The 22,870-nt window shown below is 51.0% G+C and overlaps 1 protein-coding gene across 1 annotated transcript; it reads right to left on the reverse strand.

Moving 5' to 3' along the window:
* Positions 1–3,990: 3,990 nt before the first annotated feature.
* LOC130297248 (zinc finger protein 35-like) lies at positions 3,991–22,380 on the reverse strand. Its single transcript, XM_056549495.1, has 8 exons — positions 22,067–22,380; positions 17,631–17,695; positions 16,011–16,100; positions 10,125–10,226; positions 9,943–10,050; positions 9,767–9,799; positions 9,581–9,646; positions 3,991–5,362 (listed from the first exon to the last, which is right to left on the reverse strand). The coding sequence occupies exons 2-8, from the start codon at positions 17,638–17,640 to the stop codon at positions 4,635–4,637; spliced, it is 1,137 nt and encodes a 378-aa protein (XP_056405470.1). The 5' UTR covers positions 17,641–17,695; positions 22,067–22,380; the 3' UTR covers positions 3,991–4,634.
* Between the last annotated feature and the right edge of the window lie 490 nt (positions 22,381–22,870).

The following is a 22,870-nucleotide window of genomic DNA, read 5'->3' on the forward strand; positions in this document are numbered from 1 at the left end:
AAATAACAACTGAGATTTAAAGGGGAAGTGTCCGGAAGTGCCCCTGACACATCCCACCTACTGAGGCTCCTCCCCTGACTCTAAAAGTGGGCAGTACTAGTGGTGATTACTGTGGTTCCTTGTAGTTTAAATATATAGAAGATTCTAATTTCAGTAATTTTGTAAATAAAATAAATTGTTCCATCCTCACAATATACGCATAACTGTTCTATGTATTCCCCTCGGTGAGCGTGAACTGTGAGTGTGAACTGCGAGTGTGAATTGTGCGTGTGAACTGGGAGTGTGAATTGTGTGTATGAACTGTGAGTGTGAACTGTGGGCATGAGTATGAGTGTGAACTGTGAGTGTAAGTGTGAACTGTGAGTGCGAGTGTGAACTGTGAGTGTAAACTATGAGTGTGAACTGTTAGTTCAAGTGTGAAATGTGCGTGTGAACTGTGAATGTGAACTCACAGCTATTACTATGTATATCATACCAGCACCATCTGCTGTTCACTCACAGCTATTACATGTCTATCATACCAGCGCCATCTGCTGTTCATTCACAGCAATTACATGTCTATCATACCAGCGCCATCTGCTGTTCACTCACAGCAATTACATGTCTATTATACCAGTGCCATCTGCTGTTCACTCACAGCTATTACATGTCTATTATACCAGCACCATCTGCTGTTCACTCACAGCTATTACATGTCTATTATACCAGCGCCATCTGCTGTTCACTCACAGCTATTACATATCTATTATACCAGTGCCATCTGCTGTTCACTCACAGCTATTACATATCTATTATACCAGCGTCATCTGCTGTTCACTCACAGCTATTACATGTCTATCATACCAGCACCATCTGCTGTTCACTCACAGCTATTACATGTCTATTATACCAGCGCCATCTGCTGATTACTCACAGCTATTACATGTCTATCATACCAGCACCATCTGCTGTTCACTCACAGCTATTACATATCTATTATACCAGCGTCATCTGCTGTTCACTCACAGCTATTACATGTCTATCATACCAGCGCCATCTGCTGATTACTCACAGCTATTACATGTCTATCATACCAGCACCATCTGCTGTTCACTCACAGCTATTACATGTCTATTATACCAGCGCCATCTGCTGTTCACTCACAGCTATTACATGTCTATTATACCAGCGCCATCTGCTGTTCACTCACAGCTATTACATGTCTATTATACCAGCGCCATCTGCTGTTCACTCACAGCAATTACATGTCTATCATACCAGTGCCATCTGCTGTTCACTCACAGCTATTACATGTCTATTATACCAGCGCCATCTGCTGTTCACTCACAGCTATTACATGTCTATTATACCAGCGCCATCTGCTGTTCACTCACAGCAATTACATGTCCATTATACCAGCGCCATCTGCTGTTCACTCACAGCTATTACATGTCTATTATACCAGCGCCATCTGCTGTTCACTCACAGCTATTACATGTCTATTATACCAGCGCCATCTGCTGTTCACTCACAGCAATTACATGTCTATTATACCAGCGCCATCTGCTGTTCACTCACAGCTATTACATGTCTATTATACCAGCGCCATCTGCTGTTCACTCACAGCTATTACATGTCTATTATACCAGCGCCATCTGCTGTTCACTCACAGCTATTACATGTCTATTATACCAGCGCAATCTGCTGTTCACTCACAGCTATTACAGTGTGTATTATACCAGCGCCATCTGCTGTTCACTCACAGCTATTACATGTCTATTATACCAGCGCCATCTGCTGTTCACTCACAGCTATTACATGTCTATTATACCAGCGCCATCTGCTGTTCACTCACAGCTATTACATGTCTATTATACCAGCGCCATCTGCTGCTCACTTGCTGTTATTGTGTTTGTTGTCTGAGCAGCGCCTCCTGCTGTTATTCGCTGTTATTACTACAGGAGCGATGTTTTCTTCTCTCTTCACCATGTGACTAGAGCTGTGCGCTGATTGGTTGGTTTATGTCACGTGATGCGACTCCATTAGAGCCCAGCAGAGAAGTCAATCTCTCGGGAGTCCGTGCGCCTCGTCCGGTGTCCGCGCCCCCATCTGCTGTTCACTCGCAGCTACTACAGTCTGTCTCTCATACCAGCTTTTACAGCGTGCACACACTCAGCTCTGAATGAACAGCAGATGGCGCTGGTATAGTAGATATGTAATAGCTGTGAGTGAACAGCAGATGGCGCTGGTATAATAGACATGTAATAGCTGTGAGTGAACAGCAGATGGCGCTGGTATAGTAGATATGTAATAGCTGGGAGTGAACAGCAGATGGCGCTGGTATGATAGAAATGTAATGGCGCTGGTATAGTAGATATGTAATAGCTGTGAGTGAACAGCAGACGGCGCTGGTCTGATAGACATGTAATAGCTGTGAGTGAACAGCAGATGGCGCTGGTCTGATAGACATGTAATAGCTGTGAGTGAACAGCAGATGGCGCTGGTCTGATAGACATGTAATAGCTGTGAGTGAACAGCAGACGGCGCTGGTATGTGACACATTTTAATAATATAATGGCTGTGTGAGAACAGCAGATGGCGGTGGCGGCAGATACGGGACTAGTCGCACGGACTCCCGAGAGTTCTCTAATATAGTCATGTCACCTGACATAAACAAACCAATCAGCGAACAGCTCTAGTCACATGGTTAAGAAAAAAAAGATCGCTCCTAGTGATTAGTAAGAGCTTTTGGTCTCCAGAAAAATGGCCGACGGCAGTAATGACAGCTTAAGAACAGCAGGTGGCGCTGCTAAGACAACAAACAAAATAACAGCAAGTGAGCAGCAGTTGTCCCCCAACCCCCACCCCTCCCTATTCCTGGGCCCCAGCCGAGCTCCCTCTTTCGTCATCCGCAGCAGAACTCCTCCCTCTCTCCTATTGTCCAGTCTGGCTCCTCTCCTCATGATTGTGGTAGCAGTGAGGATGATGGGGGTAGTAGTGAGGGTGAAGATGGGGGTAGTAGTGAGGATGATGGTGGTAGTAGTGAGGATGATGTGGTGGAGTGGTAATAGGGATGATGGTGGTAGCAGTGAGGATGATGATGGGGGTAGTAGTGAGGGTGAAGATGGGGGTAGTAGTGAGGATGATGGTGGTAGTAGTGAGGATGATGTGGTGGAGTGGTAATAGGGATGATGGTGGTAGTAGTGAGGATGATGATGGATGTAGTAGTGAGGATGATGTGGTGGTAGAGTGGTAATAGGGATGGTGGGGTAGTAGTGAGGATGATGGTGGTAGTGGTGAGGATGATGTGGTGGAGTGGTAATAGGGATGATGGTGGTAGTAGTGAGGATGATGATGGGGGTAGCAGTTAGGATGATGATGATGGTAGCAGTGAGGATGATTGTGGTAACTGAGGATGATTGTGGTGGCAGTGAGGATGATGGTGGTAGTAGTGAGGATGACAGTGGTGGTAGTAGTGAGGATGATGATGATGGTAGTAGTGAGGATGATGTGGTGGTGGAGTGGTAATAGGGATGGTGGGGGTAGTAGTGAGGATGATGGTGGTAGTAGTGAGGATGATGATGATGGTGGTGCTAGTAGTGAGGATGATGATGGATGTAGTAGTGAGGATGATGTGATGGTGGAGTGGTAATAGGGATGGTGGAGGTAGCAGTGAGGATGATGGTGGTAGCAGTGAGGATGATGGTGGTAGTAGTGAGGATGATGATGATGGTGGTGCTAGTAGTGAGGATGATGATGGATGTAGTAGTGAGGATGATGTGATGGTGGAGTGGTAATAGGGATGGTGGAGGTAGCAGTGAGGATGATGGTGGTAGTAGTGAGGATGGTGGTGGTAGTAGTGAGGATGATGGTGGTAGTAGTGAGGATGGTGGTAGTAGTGAGGATGATGTGGTGGTGGAGTGGTAATAGGGATGATGATGGTAGTAGTGAGGATGATGTGGTGGTGGAGTGGTAATAGGGATGATGGTGGTCGTAGTGAGGATGCTGGGTGAAGTAGTGAATATGAGACAGATTTTTTTTTTCTAGAAAACAAAAAGGATTTTTGCTTTTATTTGACAAAAACAAAAACACTTCATACAAACTACAGAAAACTGGACAGGTAGAAAATCCTAGAGATAATAATCGTCATTCACTACAGAATGAAATATAAAACGTTCCTACAGAGATGAAGAGAAGGAATTCAATACAGACCTACAGCTGCCATCTGACTCTAGAGCGCCCCCCGGAGGTCACACTGTCCTGTGATGCTCAGAGCTTGTTATATAAGGTCACAGCTCATCTTTACTGATCTGGGAGTTTTGTGAATTTAAGTGACACATTCCCCAAATATGTTGTAGATCACATGGGGGGAAGGTGTTTGATAAACTGAGCCCAGCTAAAACGTGAAGCATTACAGCAGCAGCTCTGAACGGGAGGGGTATAAGATGTGACCCAGGATTAGTACAAACTACTGAACAAAATCCTAGAATAAAGAAAACACTGTGTGACGGCTCCAACTGAAGGCAACGGTGTCTGGCAGCGTCACCAGCACCTCATTCTGATCACATGACTTGGTGACATCATCATTGACCAGGATTCAGAGACAAACAATGTTCTCCGAGGAGGGTCTCGTTCACGTGGCGTCTCAGCGGTGTCTAGACTTTGGCGCAGTCCTTTATCAGGTGCTTGGCGAAGCTCCTGTGCGTGTAGCACTTCTTGCAGTCGGGACAATACCGCATCTTCTCGTGTTTGGCCAACGACACCCGAGTGTCCAACATCTTCTTGCACTTCTTGCACTGGTGGGGGGTGACGCCCGTGTGCTTGCGCTGGTGGATGACCAGGCTGCACTTGTGACCGAACACCTGGCCGCAGTCATCGCAGGAGAAGGGTCTCTCCCCGGAGTGTGCCCTCATGTGGATGACGAACTGGGACTCGTAGTTGTACTGTATCCCGCAGATGTCGCAGCAGTAGCGCAGTTTGCCGTGTTTCTTGGAGCGGTGCTGCTCGAGCTCAGAGGCAGAATCGAAGACCCGGCCACAATCTTCGCAGTCGTGATCCTCGTGGGGCGGCTCCAGGTGCGTCTGCATGTGCACCTCCAGATCCGCCTCAGCAGGAAAGCATTCGTCACAGATGTCGCACCAGTGCACCTCCTCGTACTCCTCCTCCTTGCGCTTCCGTCTCTTCTTGGCACTCACCACAGTCTGCATTTCTTCATTGGGAATGACGAACATGAGGCTGGCCGTGTCCGCCGAGCTCTTCACCAGCAGGGGTTTCTGGAAGGCCGGGCTGCGCTTTTTTCTCCTACCTTTTTGCTTGGCCCATGGGGGCCTATTGGTGCCGTTCTGTGCGATCAATATGCCGGATCCAAGAGAACCTTCAGCGCCTGGGAAAAAAAGAAAACCATTGAAGGACACAGCACTGCAGGGTATATGCCCTACCACAAGAGGGAGACACTAAGCACTAAGCTACGTTCAGGAAAAAACAAAATGGTTGCAAAATCCACAGACTGCAGGGGAACAGAAAAACTCCTGACATGTCCTGTGAATGTTCAGACCCGACCAATTATTAGGCTGACCGAAACAATCCCATAGACTTACATTGCAAGTTTATCTGATCCCATAGACTTACATTGCAAGTTTATCTGATCCCATAGACTTACATTGTAAGTTTTCTTTGCCTAGCGTAATCTTCTCCCGGCTAATCGGTCTCGTTCTGAACACACCGATCAATTAAAACCTTTGACATGTCTCAAAAGTAACAGTGCCCAATAAAGGTTTGGGGCGATGACCAAGTGAACAGCGCCCCCTATACTGTATGTCTCACTGAGGATCAACCTTCCAGGAGAGTAGAAATCTCAGACCAGACAGTAGGGTGTCCAGGACAAGGATAAAGTCTCACAAAGGAGCAGGAGTCCTTTATGAGGGGGTCACAGGAGTCCTGTATGAGGGGGTCACAGGAGTCCTGTATGAGGGGGTCACAGGAGTCCTGTATGAGGGGGTCACAGGAGTTCTGTATGAGGGGGTCACAGGAGTCCTGTATGAGGGGGTCACAGGAGTTCTGTATGAGGGGGTCACAGGAGTCCTGTATGAGGGGGTCACAGGAGTCCTGTATGAGGGGGTCACAAGAGTTCTGTATGAGGGGGTCACAGGAGTCCTGTATGAGGGGGTCACAGGAGTCCTGTATGAGGGGGTCACAGGAGTCCTGTATGAGGGGGTCACAGGAGTCCTGTATGAGGGGGTCACAGGAGTCCTGTATGAGGGGGTCACAAGAGTTCTGTATGAGGGGGTCACAGGAGTCCTGTATGAGGGGGTCACAGGAGTCCTGTATGAGGGGGTCACAGGAGTTCTGTATGAGGGGGTCACAGGAGTCCTGTATGAGGGGGTCACAGGAGTCCTGTATGAGGGGGTCACAAGAGTTCTGTATGAGGGGGTCACAGGAGTCCTGTATGAGGGGGTCACAGGAGTCCTGTATGAGGGGGTCACAGGAGTCCTGTATGAGGGGAGCGAAGAGAATGCAGAGACTTGTTCCATGTGGCCTCAGTGCTGCCCCCCGGACGAAGGATTCTGGACAGGGATAACCACAAGGTAATTTTTCTTGGTCTTGGTAACAATGGTCTCATGGCCTTCAGCGTAATCTATGGCATCGAGAGCCGCGCCACTAAACAAGGTGACACCGCTAAACGTTGGTAAAAAGAGCGGACACCGGAGAGTGCCAGGGAGCGCCAGCCAGAAACCTCACCACCAACCTGGCACCATAAGGGGCGGCTGTAAGTCTTGGATCGCCTGAGGATCCTGCACAGTGAGGATCGTACACGGACGCCATCATTATCCCCTGAGGATCCTGCACAGTGAGGATCGTACCCGGACGCCATCATTATCCCCTGAGGATCCTGCACAGTGAGGATCGTACCCGGACGCCATCATTATCCCCCGAGGATCCTGCACAGTGAGGATCGTACCCGGACGCCATCATTATCCCCCGAGGATCCTGCACAGTGAGGATCGTACCCGGACGCCATCATTATCCCCCGAGGATCCTGCACAGTGAGGATCGTACCCGGACGCCATCATTATCCCCCGAGGATCCTGCACAGTGAGGATCGTACCCGGACACCATCATTATCCCCTGAGGATCCTGTACAGTGAGGATCGTACCCGGACGCCATCATTATCCCCTGAGGATCCTGCACAGTGAGGATCGTACCCAGACGCCATCATTATCCCCTGAGGATCCTGCACAGTGAGGATCATACCCGGACGCCATCATTATCCCCTGAGGATGCTGCACAGTGAGGATCGTACACGGACGCCATCATTATCCCCCGAGGATCCTGCACAGTGAGGATCGTACCCGGACACCATCATTATCCCCTGAGGATCCTGTACAGTGAGGATCGTACCCGGACACCATCATTATCCCCTGAGGATCCTGTACAGTGAGGATCGTACCCGGACGCCATCATTATCCCCTGAGGATCCTGCACAGTGAGGATCGTACACGGACGCCATCATTATCCCCCGAGGATCCTGCACAGTGAGGATCGTACACGGACGCCATCATTATCCCCCGAGGATCCTGCACAGTGAGGATCGTACACGGACGCCATCATTATCCCCCGAGGATCCTGCACAGTGAGGATCGTACACGGACGCCATCATTATCCCCCGAGGATCCTGCACAGTGAGGATCGTACCCGGACGCCATCATTATCCCCCGAGGATCCTGCACAGTGAGGATCGTACCCGGACACCATCATTATCCCCTGAGGATCCTGCACAGTGAGGATCGTACCCGGACACCATCATTATCCCCTGAGGATCCTGTACAGTGAGGATCGTACCCGGACGCCATCATTATCCCCTGAGGATCCTGCACAGTGAGGATCGTACCCAGACGCCATCATTATCCCCTGAGGATCCTGCACAGTGAGGATCGTACCCGGACGCCATCATTATCCCCCGAGGATCCTGCACAGTGAGGATCGTACCCGGACACCATCAGTATCCCCTGAGGATGCTGCACAGTGAGGATCGTACCCGGACGCCATCATTATCCCCTGAGGATCCTGCACAGTGAAGATCGTATCCGGACACCATCAGTATCCCCTGAGGATGCTGCACAGTGAGGATCGTACCCAGACGCCATCATTATCCCCTGAGGATGCTGCACAGTGAGGATCGTACCCAGACGCCATCATTATCCCCTGAGGATCCTGCACAGTGAGGATCGTACCCGGACGCCATCATTATCCCCCGAGGATCCTGCACAGTGAGGATCGTACCCGGACACCATCATTATCCCCTGAGGATGCTGCACAGTGAGGATCGTACCCGGACGCCATCATTATCCCCTGAGGATCCTGCACAGTGAGGATCGTACCCGGACACCATCATTATCCCCTGAGGATGCTGCACAGTGAGGATCGTATCCGGACGCCATCATTATCCCCTGAGGATGCTGCACAGTGAGGATATGTCGCTATCAGGACACTGACCGAGGAGAATGGAGAAGAACCGTGAAGCTGATACCGGTGGAAGGACTGAAGAGACGGTGACTGGAGGCCGGGATGTGCAGGATCCTGTATGTCCACTGAAGTGATGGACCTGATGGACGTGGTGAGACAGATGAGAACAAGAGTTGGGTGGATGTATGAAAGATGGCGGCCACTGTGGATGGGAGATCCTGGAGGTCCTGAACGATGGGATCTGGTCTGAGGCTGGTGACAACTCCAACTTCTGATATAATGGGGGAGATTTATCAAAACATGTGTAGAGGAGAGATGGTGCAGTGTCTCGTAGCAACCAATCAGATTGCTTCTTTTATTTTTAAAAAGATCTTTGAAAAATAAAAGGAAGCGATCTGATTGGTTGATATGGGGAAACTGCTCCATTCCTCCATCAATGTTATATGTAAGATCGGTCCCAAAAAGCCAGAAGCCTGCAGAGAGGACGCCAGCTGGACCGATCCCTTCAGGAAGATTACTCCATCCTAGTAAAGGGTTAATGGGCTGAAAATACCGGAGTAAGAATCCATCAAAATAAAGGAAAAATACACTTGGCGGTAAGAGATGGCACATGGAGACAAGTCCTGGGGCATTATGGGATACAGAGAAGACCCCACAGACTGCCGGGAAGAAATGTCACAGGGCAGCAGAAAGGGGGCGACGCTGAGCAGATCCCTGCCCATACATATTACAGAGGATCCCTGGTGGGGGACAGGAGCTCCGGGGGTCAATGTCTTTTCTGACGGTGGGACTGACATCATGTGACCTGTTGTGATAACAAGAAGACGATATCAAACCTGATCCCCAACAAGAGGAAAAGGAAACTACAATGAGAAAACCCGGGGCCGAGCGTCTCCCCCAGACATAAGGTATAACTGCTCAGTGTCCGCAGGGCGGTAGATCACGGGGGAGATCTCACTTTTCAATGCTTCGTGTTGCCCCTGGTGGCAGCAGCCTGTACTACACAACCCAAACCTATTTTTATTGTGTAACATCAAATACCATATCTTGGGGAGAGATTCTCCATTCCTCACAGATTATCAGTAAGATGTTCCCCCCCCACTTAAGCTCAGTGGTTCCTCCCGGACAGCGCGTTACCTGATGATGCGTCCGTGTTGATGGCCGCTCTGTACTCCTCATCGCTGTTCTCTTCCTTCACAATAACTGTTAGGAAGACATCAGAGAAATACATCTGACATGTCCTGATCAGGGGTTATGGGGGAGTCAGGAACAGTGATAAAGCCATGATCTACACTACTCCCCCCATCATACAGAACTACTCACTGTCCAGAGGGAACTCGATGTCATCCGGCATTTCTGAAAAGGAAAAACATCAAGCGTCATCAGTACGGCGCCTCCTCCCCCGCCCGTCCGCATTATCAGGGTCTGTGGCCGCTCTGGGGACCATGTGTGTTCAGGATGTCGTCTTATACGTTAGGGGACTATACTCTCCTTATTACCTCTTTTCTTAGGACTGCCCTTCCTGCGCCGGACTCTGCTGGATGACGCAGTTGTTCCTGCCATGTTGGCTACAGAAAGCGATTCCGAGGTATGAATGGATCCAGCGGCTACGGAAAAACACAACATGGTGACACTGCAGATCCGGAAATATGTCTGCAGAGAGAAAGGAGACACCGCTCACCTGTGTCCTCTCCACCATGACCACAAACTGTGCTGTCCTCCATCCCTGCAGGGGGCGCTGCCTCTGACACTCTGGCTGAAGTCGGGGACGTCCCATCCACTTCTATGGAAAATAAAAATCCTCAGGCAAAGAGCAGGATCTGTAGGATAATACAGGCGCCCACAGCTGCTGACAACTCTATACAGCTCACTCATCTGTCTTGTATGGGGTGATCTGGTGAGGTCTGAGGTGATGGGGTGATCTGGTGAGGTCTGAGGTGATGGGGTGATCTGGTGAGGTCTGAGGTGATGGGGTGATCTGGTGAGGTCTGAGGTGATGGGGCGATCTGGTGAGGTCTGAGGTGATGGGGCGATCTGGTGAGGTCTGAGGTGATGGGGCGATCTGGTGAGGTCTGAGGTGATGGGGCGATCTGGTGAGGTCTGAGGTGATGGGGCGATCTGGTGAGGTCTGAGGTGATGGGGCGATCTGGTGAGGTCTGAGGTGATGGGGTGATCTGGTGAGGTCTGAGGTGATGGGGTGATCTGGTGAGGTCTGAGGTGATGGGGTGATCTGGTGAGGTCTGAGGTGATGGGGTGATCTGGTGAGGTCTGAGGTGATGGGGTGATCTGGTGAGGTCTGAGGTGATGGGGTGATCTGGTGAGGTCTGAGGTGATGGGGTGATCTGGTGAGGTCTGAGGTGATGGGGTGATCTGGTGAGGTCTGAGGTGATGGGGGATCTGGTGAGGTCTGAGGTGATGGGGTGATCTGGTGAGGTCTGAGGTGATGGGGTGATCTGGTGAGGTCTGAGGTGATGGGGTGATCTGGTGAGGTCTGAGGTGATGGGGCGATCTGGTGAGGTCTGAGGTGATGGGGCGATCTGGTGAGGTCTGAGGTGATGGGGCGATCTGGTGAGGTCTGAGGTGATGGGGCGATCTGGTGAGGTCTGAGGTGATGGGGCGATCTGGTGAGGTCTGAGGTGATGGGGCGATCTGGTGAGGTCTGAGGTGATGGGGCGATCTGGTGAGGTCTGAGGTGATGGGGTGATCTGGTGAGGTCTGAGGTGATGGGGTGATCTGGTGAGGTCTGAGGTGATGGGGTGATCTGGTGAGGTCTGAGGTGATGGGGTGATCTGGTGAGGTCTGAGGTGATGGGGTGATCTGGTGAGGTCTGAGGTGATGGGGTGATCTGGTGAGGTCTGAGGTGATGGGGTGATCTGGTGAGGTCTGAGGTGATGGGGTGATCTGGTGAGGTCTGAGGTGATGGGGGATCTGGTGAGGTCTGAGGTGATGGGGTGATCTGGTGAGGTCTGAGGTGATGGGGTGATCTGGTGAGGTCTGAGGTGATGGGGTGATCTGGTGAGGTCTGAGGTGATGGGGTGATCTGGTGAGGTCTGAGGTGATGGGGTGATCTGGTGAGGTCTGAGGTGATGGGGTGATCTGGTGAGGTCTGAGGTGATGGGGGATCTGGTGAGGTCTGAGGTGATGGGGTGATCTGGTGAGGTCTGAGGTGATTGGGTGATCTGGTGAGATCTGAGGTGATGGGGGATCTGGTGAGGTCTGGGGTGATGAGGTGATCTGGTGAGGTCTGGGGTGATAGGTGATCTGGTGAGGTCTGGGGTGATGAGGTAATCTGGTGAGGTCTGAGGTGATGGGGTGATCTGGTGAGGTCTGAGGTGATGGGGTGATCTGGTGAGGTCTGAGGTGATGGGGTGATCTGGTGAGGTCTGAGGTGATGGGGTGATCTGGTGAGGTCTGAGGTGATGGGGTGATCTGGTGAGGTCTGAGGTGATGGGGTGATCTGGTGAGGTCTGAGGTGATGGGGTGATCTGGTGAGGTCTGAGGTGATGGGGTGATCTGGTGAGGTCTGAGGTGATGGGGTGATCTGGTGAGGTCTGAGGTGATGGGGTGATCTGGTGAGGTCTGAGGTGATGGGGTGATCTGGTGAGGTCTGAGGTGATGGGGTGATCTGGTGAGGTCTGAGGTGATGGGGTGATCTGGTGAGGTCTGAGGTGATGGGGGATCTGGTGAGGTCTGAGGTGATGGGGTGATCTGGTGAGGTCTGAGGTGATGGGGTGATCTGGTGAGGTCTGAGGTGATGGGGTGATCTGGTGAGGTCTGAGGTGATGGGGTGATCTGGTGAGGTCTGAGGTGATGGGGTGATCTGGTGAGGTCTGAGGTGATGGGGTGATCTGGTGAGATATGAGGTGATGGGGTGATCTGGTTAGATCTGAGGTGATCTGGTGAGGTCTGAGGTGATGGGGTGATCTGGTGAGGTCTGTGGTGATGGGGTGATCTGGTGAGGTCTGAGGTGATGGGGTGATCTGGTGAGGTCTGAGGTGATGGGGTGATCTGGTGAGGTCTGAGGTGATGGGGTGATCTGGTGAGGTCTGAGGTGATGGGGTGATCTGGTGAGGTCTGAGGTGATGGGGTGATCTGGTGAGGTCTGAGGTGATGGGGGATCTGGTGAGGCCTGAGGTGATGGGGGATCTGGTGAGGTCTGAGGTGATGGGGGATCTGGTGAGGTCTGAGGTGATGGGGGATCTGGTGAGGTCTGAGGTGATGGGGTGATCTGGTGAGGCCTGAGGTGATCTGGTGAGGTCTGAGGTGATGGGGTGATCTGGTGAGATCTGAGGTGATGGGGTGATCTGGTGAGGTCTGAGGTGATGGGGTGAGGTCTGAGGTGATGGGGTGATCTGATGAGGTCTGAGGTGATGGGGTGATCTGATGAGGTCTGAGGTGATGGGGTGATCTGGTGAGGTCTGAGGTGATGGGGTGATCTGGTGAGGTCTGAGGTGATGGGGTGATCTGGTGAGGTCTGAGGTGATGGGGTGATCTGGTGAGGTCTGAGGTGATGGGGTGATCTGGTGAGGTCTGAGGTGATGGGGTGATCTGGTGAGGTCTGAGGTGATGGGGTGATCTGGTGAGGTCTGAGGTGATCTGGTGAGATCTGAGGTGATGGGGTGATCTGGTGAGATCTGAGGTGATGGGTGATCTGGTGAGGTCTGAGGTGATCTGAGGTGATGGGGTGATTTGGTGAGGTCTGAGATGATGGGGTGATCTGGTGAGGTCTGAGGTGATGGGGTGATCTGGTGAGGTCTGAGGTGATCTGGTGAGGTCTGAGGTGATCTGGTGAGGTCTGAGGTGATGGGTGATATGGTGAGATCTGAGGTGATGGGTGATCTGGTGAGATCTGAGGTGATGGGGTAACCTGGTGAGATCTGAGGTGATGGGGTCATCTGGTGAGGTCTTAGGTGATGGGGTGATCTGAGGTGATGGGGTGATCTGAGGTGATCTGGTGAGGTCTGAGGTGATGGGGTGATCTGAGGTGATGGGGTGATCTGGTGAGGTCTGAGGTGATCTGATGTGATGGGGTGATCTGGTAAGGTCTGAGGAAATGGGGTGAGGTCTGAGGTGATGGGTGATCTGGTGAGGTCTGGGGTGATGGGGCGGTCTGGTGAGGTCTGAGGTGATGGGTGATCTGGTGAGGTCTGAGGTGATGGGTGATCTGGTGAGGTCTGAGGTGATGGGGTGATCTGAGGTGATCTGGTGAGGTCTGAGGTGATGGGGTGATCTGAGGTGATGGGGTGATCTGGTGAGGTCTGAGGTGATCTGATGTGATGGGGTGATCTGGTAAGGTCTGAGGAGATGGGGTGAGGTCTGAGGTGATGGGTGATCTGGTGAGGTCTGGGGTGATGGGGCGGTCTGGTGAGGTCTGAGGTGATGGGTGATCTGGTGAGGTCTGAGGTGATGGGTGATCTAGTGAGGTCTGGGGTGATGGGTGATCTAGTGAGGTCTGGGGTGATGGGGCGGTCTGGTGAGGTCTGGGGTGATGGGTGATCTGGTGAGGTCTGGGGTGATGGGTGATTTGGTGAGATCTGAGGTGATGGGGCGGTCTGGGGTGATCTCGAGTAATGGGGTGGTCAGTGGTGATGGGGAGATCTGGTGAGGTCTGGGTTGATGGGGTGATCTGGTGAGGTCTGAGGTGATGGGTGATCTGGTGAGGTCTGGGGTGATGGGGCGGTCTGGTGAGGTCTGAGGTGATGGGTGATCTGGTGATGTCTGAGGTGATGGGTGATCTGGTGATGTCTGAGGTGATGGGGCGATCTGGTGAGGTCTGAGGTGATCTGGTGAGGTCTGAGGTGATCTGGTGAGGTCTGAGGTGATGGGTGATATGGTGAGATCTGAGGTGATGGGTGATCTGGTGAGATCTGAGGTGATGGGGTAACCTGGTGAGATCTGAGGTGATGGGGTCATCTGGTGAGGTCTTAGGTGATGGGGTGATCTGAGGTGATGGGGTGATCTGAGGTGATCTGGTGAGGTCTGAGGTGATGGGGTGATCTGAGGTGATGGGGTGATCTGGTGAGGTCTGAGGTGATCTGATGTGATGGGGTGATCTGGTAAGGTCTGAGGAAATGGGGTGAGGTCTGAGGTGATGGGTGATCTGGTGAGGTCTGGGGTGATGGGGCGGTCTGGTGAGGTCTGAGGTGATGGGTGATCTGGTGAGGTGTGAGGTGATGGGTGATCTGGTGAGGTCTGAGGTGATGGGGTGATCTGAGGTGATCTGGTGAGGTCTGAGGTGATGGGGTGATCTGAGGTGATGGGGTGATCTGGTGAGGTGATGGGGTGATCTGATGTGATGGGGTGATCTGGTAAGGTCTGAGGAGATGGGGTGAGGTCTGAGGTGATGGGTGATCTGGTGAGGTCTGGGGTGATGGGGCGATCTGGTGAGGTCTGAGGTGATGGGTGATCTGGTGAGGTCTGAGGTGATGGGTGATCTAGTGAGGTCTGGGGTGATGGGTGATCTAGTGAGGTCTGGGGTGATGGGGCGGTCTGGTGAGGTCTGGGGTGATGGGTGATCTGGTGAGGTCTGGGGTGATGGGTGATTTGGTGAGATCTGAGGTGATGGGGCGGTCTGGGGTGATCTCGAGTAATGGGGTGGTCAGTGGTGATGGGGAGATCTGGTGAGGTCTGGGTTGATGGGGTGATCTGGTGAGGTCTGAGGTGATGGGTGATCTGGTGAGGTCTGGGGTGATGGGGCGGTCTGGTGAGGTCTGAGGTGATGGGTGATCTGGTGATGTCTGAGGTGATGGGTGATCTGGTGATGTCTGAGGTGATGGGGCGATCTGGTGAGGTCTGAGGTGATGGGTGATCTGGTGAGGTCTGGGGTGATGGGGCGGTCTGGTGAGGTCTGAGGTGATGGGTGATCTGGTGATGTCTGAGGTGATGGGGCGATCTGGTGAGGTCTGGGGTGATCTCGAGTAATGGGGTGGTCAGTGGTGATGGGGAGATCTGGGTTAATGGGAGTGTCAGGGGTGATCTGGGGTGATGGGGTGGTCTGGGGTGATGGGGTGTCAGTGGTGATGGGGCGCTCTGGGGTGATGGGGCGCTCTGGGGTGATGGGGCGCTCTGGGGTGATGGGGCGCTCTGGGGTGATGGGGCGCTCTGGGGTGATGGGGCGCTCTGGGGTGATGGGGCGATCTGGGGTGATGGGGCGATCTGGGGTGATGGGGCGATCTGGGGTGATGGGGAGATCTGGGGTGATGGGGAGATCTGGGGTGATGGGGAGATCTGGGGTGATGGGGAGATCTGGGGTGATGGGGAGATCTGGGGTGATGGGGAGATCTGGGGTGATGGGGAGATCTGGGATGATGGGGAGATCTGGGGTGATGGGGTGGTCAGTGGTGATGGGGAGATCTGGGGTGATGGGGTGTCAGGGGTGATGGGGCAGTCTGAGGTGATGGGGGGTAATAAGGTGGTGTGGGAAGATCAGTGGGGGTGGAGGGGTCTGGGGTTAGAAGCGCCCATCCTCCCCTCACTGGTCACAGCTGACGGTAACCACAGAGACAAGACAAAGGTCATAAACTGAGCGCCAGGAATGAGGACCAGACCCACTGCGGACATCACTGACCTGAAGAGCCACAATCCTCTGTCCTCTCCGGGACCACGGGGTCATCAGAGGACACCGACTGATCTATCACCTCCGGATCCATCCTCACTGCTGAAATACAGAAGAGACATAAACCACGGACGTCCACCAGGTGGAGCCAGATGTCACCGCAGCCTCATTCCCAGAGACACTGATCCCCTATCTGCAGTGACTGATCGCGGGGGGCCGACCACTGGGACCTCCCGCAATCTCCCTTACGAGGACCTGGCATTGCCGCGGCTCTGCATGGCTAACGTGCGCGTTGTTGACCTCACAATACAGCTCTATGGGAGAGGACGAGGTGCAACGCTTGTGCATCCCCCCCGCTCCCATAGAGAGACATGGGGGGACGTGTTATAATGCAGCTGACACCCCCCAGAGCCAGGACCACGTACAGGAGATCACGAGGAGTCCCAGCATTCAGACCCTCACGACCCCCTGCGGATAGGGGATAAGTGTCTAGGGCTGCAGATCTCCTTTAAGGGAGTCCCAGAATTAAAGGGGCACTCCAAGGAACAGAACTATTTAGACACTTATCCCAGCGGACCCCCGCAATCTCCTGTATAGGGCCCTCAGAGCAGAGTGGCCCATATATCACCGGCCGCAGGGATCTCCCACCTCAGCCAGGAAGGTGGGGGCCAGAGCGTGCCGGGGTCCCCCCCACCGTGACCAGCAGATAGGGGATAAGTGTCTTAAAGTGTCCAGTTCCCTAGAGAACCCCTTTAAAGAGTAAACTCTTCAAAACCACAGGCAGCATTAATGTACAGGGAGCGGGGATCGGCACTCTATGATCACTCGGACGTTTCTGATAAAACGTAGTTAAGAAAAGCTGCTGGAACCGAGGTAACTGTGGGCGGAGCCTACCTGTAGGTAACTGGTCCTGAGGGCGGAGCCTACCTGTAGGTAACTGGTCCTGAGGGCGGAGCCTACCTGTAGGTAACTGGTCCTGAGGGCGGAGCCTACCTGTAGGTAACTGTCCTGAGGGCGGAGCCTACCTGTAGGTAACTGGTCCTGTGGGCGGAGCCTACCTGTAGGTAACTGCTCCTGTGGGCGGAGCCTACCTGTAGGTAACTGCTCCTGTGGGCGGAGCCTACCTGTAGGTAACTGGTCCTGTGGGCGGAGCCTACCTGTAGGCAACTGGTCCTGTGGGCGGAGCCTACCTGTAGGTAACCGGTCATGAGGGCGGAGCCTACCTGTAGGTAACCGGTCCTGAGGGCGGAGCCTACCTGTAGGTAACCAGTCATGAGGGCGGAGCCTACCTGTAGGTAACTAGCCCTGTGGGCGGAGCCTACCTGTAGTTAACTAGTCCTGTGGGCGGAGCCTACCTGTAGGTGACTAGTCCTGTGGGCGGAGCCTACCTGTAGGTAACTGCTCCTGTGGGCGGAGCCTACCTGTAGGTAACTGCTCCTGTGGGCGGAGCCTACCTGTAACTGCTCCTGTGGGCGGAGCCTACCTGTAGGTAACTGGTCCTAAGGGCGGAACCAGGACCCCGCTCCATGCACATTTAATTCTGCTCGCGACAACATAAAACAGGTGACGGGATCAATGCTGCCATTTAATTACAGATAACGGAAGAGACACCTTATACCCTCGATCACTCACCAGATGACATAGAGAGATCACATATAACAGTCCCAGGAAGATCAGGATCAGGGGCCACAGAGGTCCTGCAAGAGATCACAGGACAGCTGCATTACACAAAGACCCCACCAGCAGAATAGTGAGTACAGCTCTGGGGTAGAATACAGGATACAACTCAGGATCAGTACAGGATAAGTAATGTAATGTATGTACACAGTGATCTCACAGCAGAATAGTGAGTACAGCTCTGGGTATAATACAGGATATAACTCAGGATCAGTACAGGATAAGTAATGTAATGTATGTACACAGTGACCTCACCAGCAGAATAGTGAGTACAGCTCTGGGGTAGAATACAGGATATAACTCAGGATCAGTACAGGATAAGTAATGTAATGTATGTACACAGTGATCTCACCAGCAGAATAGTGAGTACAGCTCTGGGGTATAATATAGGATATAACTCAGGATCAGTACAGGATAAGTAATGTAATGTATGTACACAGTGACCTCACCAGCAGAATAGTGAATACAGCTCTGGAGTATAATACAGGATATAACTCAGGATCAGTACAGGATAAGTAATGTAATGTATGTACACAGTGACCCCACCAGCAGAATAGTGAGTACAGCTCTGGAGTATAATACAGGATATAACTCAGGATCAGTACAGGATAAGTAATGTAATGTATGTACACAGTGACCTCACCAGCAGAATAGTGAGTACAGCTCTGGAGTATAATACAGGATATAACTCAGGATCAGTACAGGATAAGTGATGTAATGTATGTACACAGTGACCTCACCAGCAGAATAGTGAGTACAGCTCTGGAGTATAATACAGGATATAACTCAGGATCAGTACAGGATAAGTAATGTAATGTATGTACACAGTGACCTCACCAGCAGAATAGTGAGTACAGCTCTGGGGTATAATACAGGATATAACTCAGGATCAGTACAGGATAAGTAATGTAATGTATGTACACAGTGACCTCACCAGCAGAATAGTGAGTACAGCTCTGAAGTATAATACAGGATATAACTCAGGATCAGTACAGGATAAGTAATGTAATGTATGTACACAAAGACCCCACCAGCAGAATAGTGAGTACAGCTCTGGGGTAGAATACAGGATATAACTCAGGATCAGTACAGGATAAGTAATGTAATGTATGTACACAAAGACCCCACCAGCAGAATAGTGAGTACAGCTCTGGAGTATAATACAGGATATAACTCAGGATCAGTACAGGATAAGTAATGTAATGTATGTACACAGTGACCCCACCAGCAGAATAGTGAGTACAGCTCTGGAGTATAATACAGGATATAACTCAGGATCAGTACAGGATAAGTAATGTAATATATGTACACAGTGACCTCACCAGCAGAATAGTGAGTACAGCTCTGAAGTATAATACAGGATATAACTCAGGATCAGTACAGGATAAGTAATGTAATGTATGTACACAGTGACCTCACCAGCAGAATAGTGAGTACAGCTCTGGGGTATAATACAGGATATAACTTAGGATCAGTACAGGATAAGTAATGTAATGTATGTACACAGTGACCTCACCAGCAGAATAGTGAGTGCAGCTCTGGAGTATAATACAGGATATAACTCAGGATCAGTACAGGATAAGTAATTTAATGTATGTACACAGTGATCTCACCAGCAGAATAGTGAGTGCAGCTCTGGGGTATAATACAGGATATAACTCAGGATCAGTACAGGATAAGTAATGTAATGTATGTACACAGTGACCTCACCTGCAGAATAGTGAGTGCAGCTCTGGAGTATAATACAGGATATAACTCAGGATCAGTACAGGATAAGTAATGTAATGTATGTACACAGTGACCTCACCAGCAGAATAGTGAGTGCAGCTCTGGAGTATAATACAGGATATAACTCAGGATCAGTACAGGATAAGTAATTTAATGTATGTACACAGTGATCTCACCAGCAGAATAGTGAGTGCAGCTCTGGGGTATAATACAGGATATAACTCAGGATCAGTACAGGATAAGTAATGTAATGTATGTACACAGTGACCTCACCTGCAGAATAGTGAGTGCAGCTCTGGAGTATAATACAGGATATAACTCAGGATCAGTACAGGATAAGTAATGTAATGTATGTACACAGTGACCTCACCAGCAGAATAGTGAGTGCAGCTCTGGAGTATAATACAGGATATAACTCAGGATCAGTACAGGATAAGTAATTTAATGTATGTACACAGTGATCTCACCAGCAGAATAGTGAGTGCAGCTCTGGGGTATAATACAGGATATAACTCAGGATCAGTACAGGATAAGTAATGTAATGTATGTACACAGTGACCTTGTCACGATTCGGCTGGCAGGTAGTGGATCCTCTGTGTCAGAGAGGGATTGGCGTGGACCGTGCTGGTGGACCGGTTCTAAGTCACTACTGGTTTTCACCAGAGCCCGCCGCAAAGCGGGATGGTCTTGCTGCGGCGGTAGTAACCAGGTCGTATCCACTAGCAATGGCTCAACCTCTCTGACTGCTGAAGATAGGCGCGGTACAAGGGAGTAGACAGAAGCAAGGTCGGACGTAGCAGAAGGTCGGGGGCAGGCGGCAAGGTTCGTAGTCAGGGGCAACGGCAGGAGGTCTGGAACACGGGCTAGGAACAAACAAGGAAACGCTTTCACTAGGCACAAGGGCAACAAGATCCGGCGAGGGAGTGCAGGGGAAGTGAGGTATAAGTAGGGAGTGCACAGGTGGAAACTAATTAAGCTAATTGGGAAGATTGGGCCAGGCACCATCATTGGTGCACTGGCCCTTTAAATCGCAGAGACCCGGCGCGCGCGCGCCCTAGGGAGCGGGGCCGCGCGCGCCGGGACAGGACCGACGGAGAGCGAGTCAGGTACGGGGACCGGGGTGCGCATCGCGAGCGGGCGCCACCCGCATCGCGAATCGCATCCCGGCTGGAGGCGGGACCGCAGCGCACCCGGTCAGTGGATCTGACCGGGGCGCTGCAGCAACGAGGATGAGGCGAGCGCTCCGGGAAGGAACGGGGACCCGGAGCGCTCGGCGTAACAGACCTCACCAGCAGAATAGTGAGTACAGCTCTGGAGTATAATACAGGATATAATTCAGGATCAGTACAGGATAAGTAATGTAATGTATGTACACAGTGACCTCACCAGCAGAATAGTAAGTGCCGCTCTGGGGTATAATACAGGATATAACTCAGGATCAGTACAGGATAAGTAATGTAATGTATGTATACAGTGACCTCACCAGCAGAATAGTGAGTACAGCTCTGGAGTATAATACAGGATATAATCAGGATCAGTACAGGATAAGTAATGTAATGTATGTACACAGTGACCTCACCAGCAGAATAGTGATTACAGCTCTGGAGTATAATACAGGATATAACTCAGGATCAGTACAGGATAAGTAATGTAATGTATGTACACAGTGACCTCACCAGCAGAATAGTGAGTACAGCTCTGGAGTATAATACAGGATATAACTCAGGATCAGTACAGGATAAGTAATGTAATGTATGTACACAGTGATCTCACCAGCAGAATAGTGAGTACAGCTCTGGGGTATAATACATGATATAACTAAGGATCAGTACAGGATAAGTAATGTAATGTATGTACACAGTGACCTCACCAGCAGAATAGTGAGTACAGCTCTGGAGTATAATACAGGATATAACTCAGGATAAGTAATGTAATGTATGTACACAGTGACCTCACCAGCAGAATAGTGAGTACAGCTCTGGAGTATAATACAGGATATAACTCAGGATAAGTAATGTAATGTATGTACACAGTGACCTCACCAGCAGAATAGTGAGTACAGCTCTGGAGTATAATACAGGATATAACTCAGGATCAGTACAGGATAAGTAATGTAATGTATGTACACAGTGACCTCACCAGCAGAATAGTGAGTACAGCTCTGGAGTATAATACAGGATATAACTCAGGATCAGTACAGGATAAGTAATGTAATGTATGTACACAGTGATCTCACCAGCAGAATAGTGAGTACAGCTCTGGAGTATAATACAGGATATAACTCAGGATCAGTACAGGACAAGTAATGTAATGTATGTACACAGTGACCTCACCAGCAGAATAGTGAGTACAGCTCTGGAGTATAATACAGGATATAACTCAGGATCAGTACAGGATAAGTAATGTATGTACACAGTGACCTCACCAGCAGAATAGTGAGTATAGCTCTGGAGTATAATACAGGATATAACTCAGGATCAGTACAGGATAAGTAATGTATGTACACAGTGACCTCACCAGCAGAATAGTGAGTACAGATCTGGGGTATAATACAGGATAAGTAATATAATAGGGGTCATCCTGACTCTGTGGGGAATAGGAACCGCTACATGTGGACGAGTCTACAATAAGAACACGCGTGAAACATGAATACAACAACACACCTGGTCAGACCCCAGCACCGGAAGTGACGTCTCCTCCATATCCCGCACTCTGATTGGTTACTGTAAATCTTGTATCCTAGTGGGCTAATGGAGCTCCGGTGACGTCATTTCCATGTGGCCAGCCTCCTGTGTGGGCGGAGCTCTCCTCAGTCTGTTCCCGGTGCACCGTAAGAGCCGTCCACTAATCATACAGGAAGCGACCGCGGGGGACGCCGGGAAATGTAGTGCTCCACCGCTCAGAAATACGAAAACAACAACCAATCAGCGCCACTGACGTCACCGGAACTGTCAGCCAATAGACGGTGTCTGTGAAGCAGAGAGCGAGTGAGGCCGCCCTGAGCCCCAGCAGTGTCCTCAGAACGGGCCGCCATTTTATTGTAGCCGACCCGTAACTATGTCTGTACTGGATGGCCGCCTTGTCAGAGCCCCAGAACACTACCATCCCACCAAAGAGGCCCCACAACACTATTATGCCTGCATACAGCCCCATAACACTATCATCCTACCATATATCGCCATGACATTACCATAAATCCTCCATAACACATCATCCATCCCCCCATAACAGTGCTATCCTACCATAAAGCCCCATAATACTACCATCCATCCCCCATAACAGTGCTATCCAACCATACAGACCCATAATACTACCATCCATCCCCCATAACAGTGCTTTCCAACCATACAGCCCCATACTACCATCCATCCCCCATAACAGTGCTATCCAACCATACAGCCCCATAATACTACCATCCATCCCCCATAACAGTGCTATCCTACCATACATCGCCATGACATTATCAT

The sequence above is a fragment of the Hyla sarda genome, chromosome 13 (assembly GCF_029499605.1).
Source record: "Hyla sarda isolate aHylSar1 chromosome 13, aHylSar1.hap1, whole genome shotgun sequence".
NCBI classification, from domain to species: Eukaryota; Metazoa; Chordata; class Amphibia; order Anura; family Hylidae; genus Hyla; species Hyla sarda.